The sequence below is a fragment of the Alosa alosa genome, chromosome 9 (assembly GCF_017589495.1).
Source record: "Alosa alosa isolate M-15738 ecotype Scorff River chromosome 9, AALO_Geno_1.1, whole genome shotgun sequence".
Classification (NCBI taxonomy): Eukaryota; Metazoa; Chordata; class Actinopteri; order Clupeiformes; family Clupeidae; genus Alosa; species Alosa alosa.
In genome coordinates this window covers 4,028,178-4,038,177 of record NC_063197.1, presented here as the reverse complement: position 1 = coordinate 4,038,177, position 10,000 = coordinate 4,028,178, and the positions used below count along the sequence as shown (strand labels likewise).

Below are 10,000 nucleotides of genomic sequence, written 5' to 3'. Positions count from 1 at the left end.
TGCTTAGCTTAAATAAATGACCTTTCCGGTCCATTCCTGTACTGTGTATGAAGTTCTGTGTGCAGTCCTTGCAGGTCATTTCTCAAAAGCCTGAAAATATCTACAGCTGATTCATTTGGAGGATGACTGAGGTCTCATGTCGAGTCCCAGTTCTTCTATATACAGTGCGCTCATGTGAAGGTCCTGTCCCTCAGTGAGACTCTGTAGAGAGTGTATATGTGTGCACTGCAGGTGGGCTGGTGACGGAGGTGGGAGTCTGTTTAGTCGGGCGGTGTGTGTCTGCTGTAGTCCTGGCTGAGCTGACTAGTCTTATTAAACACCTGTGTGCTTGGCCTGCTCATTCTCTCCCTCTCAAGCTCACATCCATAGGCACTGTGGTGACTGTGTGTTCTGTGTGTGGAGTTTATATGGAGCCATAGGGCTCTGTGTGTGTGTGTGTGTGTGTGTGTGTGTGTGTGTGTGTGTGCACCAGATACAGCCCTCAGAACTCAGCAGAGGGTGCGGCAGTAATATTGAATAGTGCTTGTCCATGAACATTCCCACACGGCCCTTTCGCTGAGCTTTCATTACGAGCGTCCTTCCTCTCTCACCCGGAGGGGCGGGCCCTTATGGCCGGGGCGGTGTGGCTGCCAGAAGCTCACCCACGGCGCTTTGAAGTCCATCGCTCAACACCAGGAAGGCTTTAAGCTCCTGCTGTAGCAAAGAGGAGATGACACTGAACTAAAGAGATGGAGAGAGAGAGGGAGAGAGAATGGAGAGACAGAGAGAGGGAGAGAAAGGGGGAGTGTGTGAGACAAAGCATGCTGATGCAAGCTCGAGACAGTCAAAAATCGAGCACACTCCTCTCCCAAGGTCCTTTCTCTTTTAACAGACAAAAGAAACAACACAGGGGCCGTGTGAGTCCTCAAGACTACAGACTTGAGTTGGTGCTGGGGAGGGATGTTGAGTGTGTGGGGAGGATGGCAGCCTCTGAGACAGCAGGGACAGGGAGAGAGTCCAGAGCCCTGCCAAAGCACCGCACCACACCACAACACACCACACCATACCGGCTTCTGTTTCGGCTTTTGTGTCCTGCTTTCGCATTTTGTCTCCCAACGAAAAAAAAAAAAAAACTTCTAAGAATTATTATTATTTTTTACCTATTTACAAAAAGCAAGTTTAAAAATATTAATAATTATAATATTTCTTACAAGAACAGAAAATAAAAAAACAAAACAATGAAAACCAAGGCGTGTGGGTGTATTTACAGGTCTGCATGGATGACGGACTCGCTGTACATGAGTCTGTTGGATTCGGCCAGCAGCGCTGCCTGGGAAGGGTCCATCTGCACCTGCTTCTGGGCCATGTGTCCGTACATGGGCATGGGGCCGCCCCCGGGCATGGGGCCCATGGGTGCCAGCGTGACGCAGTGGGAGAGCAGCGGCGTGCTGGCGTCGTGGTTGGAGCCCGTGGAGGGCACGCTGGTCACGTGGCCCGTGCTGGTGGAGCCGCTGGCGCTGCTGGGCGAGCGGCTCTTGGGCGGCGGGCAGTGCTGGACCACGCGGGACGTCACGGCCTGGGCCGGATGACCGGCGGCGGCGAAGTGGGCGGCAGGGAAGGCGGCGTAGCCCGGTGGAATGGGGTAGCCGTTCACCGGGATGAAGCGCTGCCCCTGGGCCATCGGCGCCGCCATGAAGCCGGCGATCTGGCCCGGTGCCAGGCCCTGTGCGGCGGCCGCCGCCTGGTAGATGTAGCCGGCGTAGCGCGTGGGGCCGGACAGGTTGCTGACCGGGCTGGCGCTCAGCGAGGTGGTCTGTGTGGTGGCGTTGCCGCCCGACGGCGTGCTGGAGCTGGCGTGCGACGACAGGCCCTCCCAGGCGCGCAGGCGGCCGTGCAGGTCTTTGAAGCGTGGGCGGCGTGCCGGACCCTCGTGCCAGCATTCGGTCATGAGCGTATAGACGCGCGGCGGGCAGTCCTCGGGGCAGGGCAGCAGCTGCCGCTTGCGCACCATCTCGATCACCTCCTGGTTGCTGCAGCCGTAGTAGGGCTGCAGGCCGAAGCTGAAGACCTCCCAGAGCAGCACGCCGAACGACCAGATGTCCGAGTCGCTGCTGAACTTGCCGTAGGCGATGGCCTCCGGCGGCATCCAGCGGATGGGCAGCAGCGCGTTGGGCTGGACGCGGTAGTAGTCGGAGGTGTAGAGCTCACGCGACAGGCCCAGGTCCGAGATCTTCACGTGCAGCTGCTCGCCCACCAGCACGTTGCGCGCCGCCAGGTCCTTGTGCACCACGAAGTGCGCCGCCAGGTACTCCATGCCGGCCGCCACCTGCGTGGCCAGGTGCAGGAAGTCTCCGTGGTCCAGGCTGGAGCGCACCGTGCCGCCGCCGTCCTCGTCCGAGCTGCAGCCCACGTCCGAGTGCGGCGAGCGCATGACCAGGAACTCGTGCAGGTCGCCCTGCGGCAGGAACTCGAAGAGCATGCAGACGGGCTGCTCCTGGCTGACCACGCCCAGCAGACACGCCACGTTGGGGTGCTGCAGCTCGGCCATGCGCGCCGCCTCCGCCTGCCAGTCGGCCCACTGCCCCGCGCCCGAGAAGTCTTTCAGCGTCTTGATGGCCACCAGCTGCGCATGCTCCATGCCCGGCAGGTACAGGTGGCCCTTGTACACCTTGCCGAAGCCGCACTCGCCCAGCTCCTCCATGAAGCGCACGGCCGAGAGGGGCAGCTCCTTCGCTTTACTCTGAGAGAGGGAAAGAGGAGGAGAGAAAAGAAAAGAGGAAGAGAGACCGTGAGAAAGGAGGAAGAATAGAGACATGAGGAAAAGAGATGAACATGAGAGTAAACACAGCGACATACAGAGAGGTAGTGAAAAAGAGGGGATGGTGAAAAAGAGAGGTAGTGAAAAGAAGAAAGACAAATTGAGAATCAGTGGTGACTCTCCTCCATTCTCACACTCTGCTTTACCTGACAACACGTCCCAGTGTAACAGGCAGAGTGTGAGTAGCACACGTATTGAGTCATCATTGGAAAAATACGCACTGTTTTCTCATTAACCTGAGATGCACAAGCCAGATGGTACCTGGCTGATGAAGAGTGGATGAGGAGGAGGAAGGCTAAATCAAAGTACTAGTGCCTAAGGAGAGCCTGGCCGGGGCATTATTTGCCAGACACAACATTCCCTCTGCTATTGATAATATTGACCACAAGCTCTGTGAGCGGCTCTCTGAGTGGTTTTCTGAGGGCTGTATCACACCCTGTCTGCCCAGAGCTCCGCAGGTCTCCAGGGGCAGCAGGCACTTCACTGCCCCAGGACAGCGCTCTGATCTCAGGCCCTCAGGCTGACCTCTGACCTCAGGAGCTGACCTCAGAGCCGTTTGATGTCAATCCTCCCAGGCCCTCTGCACCTTTACAGCACCTCCATGCCCTGAGGCCTCCAACCACCTGACAGGACAGTGCCTCCACGCTTTACCACGGGGGAGGACTTCACAGGGTATGTCATACGAGACTGGATGTCAGGCCATTTAAATGTCACAGTTGGACAGAAACAGATACATGCAGTAAAATCAGAAGTTACAGCACAGTTAGCAAACAAATCTAGTGTAGAACGCATTAATGCCTAATAGCAGTTGAGATTGCATTTTAGAACCGTGTAATGAAGTATAAGACCCGGGCCACACCAGGTCTGCAACTGAAGCGCTCCACTTGCATAGTGAAAGAATAGTTTTAGAAGACTGCTGTATTTTTTTGTAATGAAGATGCTGCTATCACGACTGGTGTAGCCAGTTCCATTGATTTTAGTGGAAGCTATTTGCTGCAGCAGATGCTTCACAAATGGAATGCTTTAGTTGCGTGCCCAGTGTAGCCTCACTGTAACAGGGTCATGAAATAACAAATGTGTGGATTTTTAAAAGCATGCAACAAAAATATTTAGAATCCATTAATGCCTAATAGCATTCCAGGTATCCATCAATTTTCAATCCTTCATGACACATACCAACCTCCATTTCTCAAGTGTTTCACTGAATTCACTGAATACTTCTCTGGCTACTTTATTTCCACAGCGGCGTCTTGTGTTCAGCTATCTGTCTCTTCACAGAAATAAGGGATGGGTTTGGACTACAGAGAGCAGATTCATCTCTGTGCTGACAGTGTGTTTTCATTTCATGTGGGGCCATAAGCTTTCATATTCTCTTATCTGATGGGGCTGGCGAAGCCGCTGCTCCTTCAAATATGCTGGGGTAATCCAACAGGGTGTTATGGGCACCGAAGAGAAGGAGAGAGGGAGAAAGAGGAGGAGGAGGAGGAGGAGGAGGAGAGGGAGAGAAAGTGAAGAGATAAGAGCAACACTCTGAAGAAGGGAGATGAAATTCCTGGGAGAAGCCTTAGCCAGCGGGGAGAGGGGGAGGAGAAAAGAGAGAGAGAGGGAGAGAGAGGGAGAGAGAGAGGGAGAGAGAGAGGGGAAGGGAGAGAGGGAATGTGTCATTGAGATGAACAGATGGTTTGTGTTTAAAGACAGACCCGCCCTGAGGCCTGGCCACAGCTCTTCCCTCACCTCAGCCACCAGCCAGCCGGAGTGGTGATCTCTCTGTGACCCCCATCTAACCCCTGACCTCTGGGCCACCTCCACTGGGTTACAGTCACCCGTATGGGAGAGGAAGCGACTGGATAGCCATGTCCTAAACTTCATGTCTCTTTTAGAATTTAACAAAACATACCACTCATGCGTGACCCGTCAGCTTTGTTAGCTTGACACAGACGTGACAATGACCTGTCCTCAACACCCAATTCATAATTGGAAACATGACGTGGGTTACGTCCGCTCAAATGTATCATTTGTTTTAGTTTGATAACAGAATCTCCTGTAAGTGTGTGTGTGAGGCGTCAGTCTGACGGCAGGAGACAGCACATGGCCTTTCCTCATCCCTCACATATTCCCACTCCTCCAGATGTCTCCGGTCTCTACCCATGAACACCCAGGCCACGGGGACCAGTGCGCTTGGACAGGGTGGGGACGGAGCTGCTATGGTATAGATATGCTGTGTGTGTGTGTGTGTGTGTGTGTGTGTGTGTGTGTGTGTGTGTGTGTGTTTGAGGTTTCCTGTGTTTCAGATTCCCACAGACTCAGAGACCATAAGAGATGAGCAGCAGCATTCCACAACTCATACACCCATACTCTCATATAAATAGTCTCTCTCTCTGTCTCTCTCTCTCTCTGTGTGTGTGTGTGTGTGTGTGTGTGTGTGTGTGTGTGTGTGTGTGTGTGTGTGTGTGTGTTGTGTGTGTGTGCGTGTGTGTGTGCGTGTTAGCGTGAGTGTGTGCGTGTGTGTGTGTGTGTCACACCCACCCACCCACGAATATACACCTACATAAAGCATCTTATCTGCTGAACACATGCATTACTCCACTAAGTAAGTCCAAGTCAGTGAATTCCACTGGAAGACACAGTCGCCAGACAGACACAGACCCTTTCCAAGTTGAAATGAAAGGCTGCTTCTGTGCGGCTGTTTGTGTTCTGAAATTACAACAGTATATTATAGCTAGAGACTGTATTTGTGTGTATTTGTATCTGAGTGCATGTGTGTATGTGTGCATTTCTGTTTGTGTGTTTGTCTATTTGCATCCTTTGTGTCTCTTTGTCTGTGTGTATTGTGTGTGTTTGTCTGCGTGTGAAGTAGGAGTGTGCTGTGTGTATGTGTGTGTGTGTTTGTGTGTGTGTGTGTGTGTGTGTGTGAAGTAGGAGTGTGCTGTAGGAGTGCAGTATGTGTGTGTGTGTGTGTGTGTGTGTGTGTGTGTGTGTGTGTGTGTGTGTGTGTGTGTGTGTGTGTGTGTGTGTGTGTGTGTGTGTGTGTGTGTGTGTGTGTGTGTGTGTGTGTGTGTGTGTGTGTGTGTGTGTGTGTATGAGGAATGTCGAGCAGACAGTAATGACAGTGTGATGATGCTCTGATGTCTCAGCAGGAGTCTGATTGTCTCCATATGCTCTCTGCTGGGAGCCTCCTGTCTCCTGCATCTCCCAGACCATCCGAAGCACCAATCTAATAAAGCAGAGACCAGGGCCTGACTGACCACTAAGGGACAGCAGGGAAGAGAAACTGAGAGACTGAGAGAGAGAGAGAGAGAGAGAGAGAGAGAGAGAGAGAGAGAGATAGTATGTGTACAGTATATGTGTTTGTCTGAGCAGTTCTGTCAGCTTGTTTGTTTACCCTGCCTTAGAGTCAGTAAATGTCCCTATTAGTGCAATTTCCTGCACTCTTGATCACTTCTATGACTACAACATGACTGCCACTATGTGCTCATGAATATGTCTGATGATGAATCTTTGTGTGTGTGTGTGTGTGTGTGTGTGTGTGTATGTATGTGTTGGGGAACGGGGGAATGTTCTTAGTACCTCAGTCTCCACATTCTAAATGTGTGTGTGTGTAAGTGTGTGTGTGTGTGTGTGTGTGTGTGTGTGTGTGTGTGTGTGTGTGTGTGTGTGTGTGTGTGTGTGTGTGTGTGTACCTTAGTTTTGTAAGCTGTGAGCATGGACATTTCCACGTTCTGTCCTCTGACTGGTTTGGGTTGGCGGGGTGCCGGGGGCCGGGAGGCTTTCTGGTTGTTGCGGCACACGCAGATGAAGAGGAAGAGCAGGGCGATGGCCAGCGGGATGGCCACGCTCGGGACCAGGATGTAGAGGATCTCCATGCTGCTGCCGCTGCGCTTCTCTTTTGGATCTGTAGGGGGCAGCACAGACACAGCCCATTGTGAGTCCATACTCACAACAGTAAATGACTTGCATTTCCATGGCTGTGTTTCAGGGCTGTGGTCAGAGACACACATCAGTGATGAACAAATGCTGAAAATACCTTTGTGTCAGACGATAAATATTACCATTTGAAATGAACAGAGGGAGAAATGTCAACAGAGGTTCTGATTTTCCTCGAAGGAGACTTTGCTGCTCCACTACTGAGAAAAGAAGCTGCAATGGTTCCCAGAAACGTATTGAGCAGTGTAACACAATATGACAGCTCTTGTGACTTTCAAGGGAGTCCTTTGATAATAAAATTGCACTTCATTAGAGAGACATTTCTGTGGGACCTCAAGCCCATTCTCAACGCAGCTGCTTGGCTTTAGCCTGAATACAAACACCAATCGCTCACTGTCAAACAGCCCCTCCACACGAGCCAACACTAAGAGCCACTGGTATGGCCGGATGATGCCGGAGCCGAGGAAAAACATACCCTGTCTCAATCCATCACTGGACGAGTTAGCACTAAAAACCACAAAACCCCCAAACTCAACACAACACGCATGCTTGGCACTGGCATGCCTCTGTGTGTGTGTGTGTGTGTGTGTGTGGCTGCTGCCTGTGTGGCACTGCCTACGCTGGCACTAGGACGCGCTGGCTGGTGGGTTGGCCGGCTAGCGCTGGTGGCGACGCCGTGCCCAGACGCTTACCGCACATGGGGATGTCGCAGAGCTCCATGCGCACGCTCTCGTCCAGCGTGAAGCACCAGGGCGCCTCATGCTTGTTGCCCGGGTTGCGGCAGTAGGAGTGGCCGCCGTTGAGCTCCTGGTAGCGCACGGCCAGGTAGGTGTGGCTGTGCGGGTACTGCGAGTTCCACGGCTGGCACTGGCGCCCCGACCTGGTCACGCTCGCCGTGCCTCGGTACTCTGCGCCGCTGCTGTTGTAGCACTTGTGGTCTGCACATGAGAACAAACAGACTGCACTGGTTAAACACAGACATGAAATACGGCATTTAGTGTCATGGGGCATCAAAAGAGAATATAGACGCACTGATGTGTTGAGTTTGACAGGCTGTTACAGTATGCAGGAGGACCACCATGCAGTACTGTGGATTTGCACAGTATTGAAACTTGTTCAGATTCTAAAATGTGCTAACCTCCAATCTAATCCCATTAGTCCTACTGAACTGATGGACTGACAACTGACTGGTGATCATAATAGTGCATGTCCACTCCACACACTCTACTGAGGAGTGTGGTATGGGTGAAGGCGAGCAGTGTTCTCTGGCTCTGGTGAGTGGACGTGTAGCGTGAGGGTCTTACTCTTGTTGATGGACTCGGCCATGGGGATGCCGATCCTCATGCAGTTGGCGGCCTCGGGGCTGTCGGCGTTGGCCAGGTCATCGCAGTTAGGCAGCTTGAGGCGCTTGAGGATGATGGGGTTGGAGCGGGCGATGATGTACTCCGTCTTGCACAGGTCATTCTCCAGGATCTCGCACTCGTCCTTGCACAGGTCGCGCGGCTTGTCCATGCCCGAGCTGCGGTCGCACGTGGGGAAGGCAAAGTGGCACAGCGACGGGATGGCGAACTCCGAGCAGCGATCCGACAGGTGGTTGGACGTCCCGATCATGGTGAATGCAGCTAGAGAGCAGAAGAATGAATTAAACATCCCTGAATTTCCCCTTGGGGATTAATAGAGTATCTATCTATCTATCTATCTATCTATCTATCTATCTATCTATCTATTATAAGTAAGACTACAGACAACATATTAACACAGCATGTCACATAAAATGTCCTAAATGTCTTGGGCTACAGTGCATAGAGTTGACACAGGCCCTCCATGTAAACATGCTTAGCCAGGACTGGAACTGGTTCTGATTCCGAGCACTGATTACGCCACACAGCCGCTGCAGAGGTGTGACTGCTCTGAGTTCATCGGGACGTGAGAAACCGAGAGGGAAAGAGAGAGAGGAAAAGACGAGGGATTCAGCCACTTGCCATCTGTGCAGAGTTTGTGAAAAGTGTGTTCAGATGTGTACGTTCATATTTATTATTAGGGAATTGATGAAGCAAAGCAGCCCTGCGAAGCATTTCAAAACAGCCTTTAACTGGCAGCTGGAGGCCAGTGTGACAATCCAGCCAAACTGTTCCAGACCGGCAGCTCATTTATCTTCGGACCAACATTTATCCCCGGAGCACTTTGAAGTTTTCCTGCGCCATAACCACAATCACATTTAGCGTGTGCACATGTACACAGAGGCTAAGGCAGGGCTGACCCCACGCAGGAAGTCACCTACCTGGTTAACCAATCAGAGCCGCGCTGCTCGGAGGGACGAGGAGTGATAACAGCCGAGCGCACTTCAAAGAGCGGCTGGACATGCATGTGGAGGGACAGGCAGTGGGAGGACAGGCAGGCTCCCAGGGCACTAGACAGACACGGGAGGCTCTGGACAGTCCAGGGCCTCACTACAATAGTGCCGTCGTCTTTCACCCTCCGAGTACTATCAATGGCATAATACAACTGGGCCCATTAAGCCTTGTGATTTTCCAGAGGATGAATGACATTGGTCACACGTAACAACGTGGATGTACACACAGACAAAGACACACACAGAGACTGCAATGCCACACACACACACACACATACACACACACAGAAAACCGCCCTTGTGGCATTTTTTGGCACCGAGTTGAAACCACAGAGAACTCAACAGCCTGCAGCCTGAGAGCAGCAACACTGCCCTGGAGCGTGTCCTTGTACCACTACAGGGGAAGGCTGGGATGAGGGAGTGTGCCACTGGGGGAATCTAGTCATCTATTTGTGTTGATGTCTGCCTATATGTTTGCATCTGTAGGTATTAGTTTGTGTGTGTGTGTGTGTGTGCGCAAGAGAGAGAGAGAGAGAGAGAGAGAGAGAGAGAGTGTGTGTGTGTGTGTGTGTGTGTGTGAGTGAGTGAGTGAGTGAGTGAGTGAGTGAGTGAGTGAGTGAGTGAGTGAGTGAGTGAGTGAGTGAGTGAGTGAGTGTGTGAGTGAGTGAGTGAGTGAGTGAGTGTGTGAACGTTTACCACACCCCACCACAGCAGCCTTGAGCAGCCCTGCTGAAAGGGGCCATGTGGGGACCATAGAGGATCATTAGCCTCACGGCCCCTAGTGGCTCTCTATCAGTCTGATCTGGCGGCGCTGACCACAGGGCACAGCCTGTTCCCAGGTCAGTGAGGGGCACAGGGCGGCTGTTTGTTCCCAGCCCTTCAGGGAAGACGTGATTGTCAGGGGTCAGGCAAGGTTGTGCCATTTC

At 52.5% G+C, this 10,000-nt stretch overlaps 1 protein-coding gene across 1 annotated transcript in view; it reads right to left on the bottom strand.

Moving 5' to 3' along the window:
• ror1 (receptor tyrosine kinase-like orphan receptor 1) overlaps positions 1-10,000 on the bottom strand; it is a gene marked incomplete at its 5' end in the record, with an annotated part of 37,019 nt that overhangs the window by 621 nt on the left and 26,398 nt on the right. Inside the window, 5 exons of the mRNA XM_048251938.1 lie at positions 1-720; positions 1,248-2,719; positions 6,478-6,689; positions 7,414-7,659; positions 8,026-8,343. The exon at positions 1-720 is cut by the window's left edge and continues 621 nt beyond it. Coding sequence (XP_048107895.1) covers positions 666-720; positions 1,248-2,719; positions 6,478-6,689; positions 7,414-7,659; positions 8,026-8,343 — 2,303 coding nt within the window. The remainder of the gene's footprint in view (positions 721-1,247; positions 2,720-6,477; positions 6,690-7,413; positions 7,660-8,025; positions 8,344-10,000) is intronic.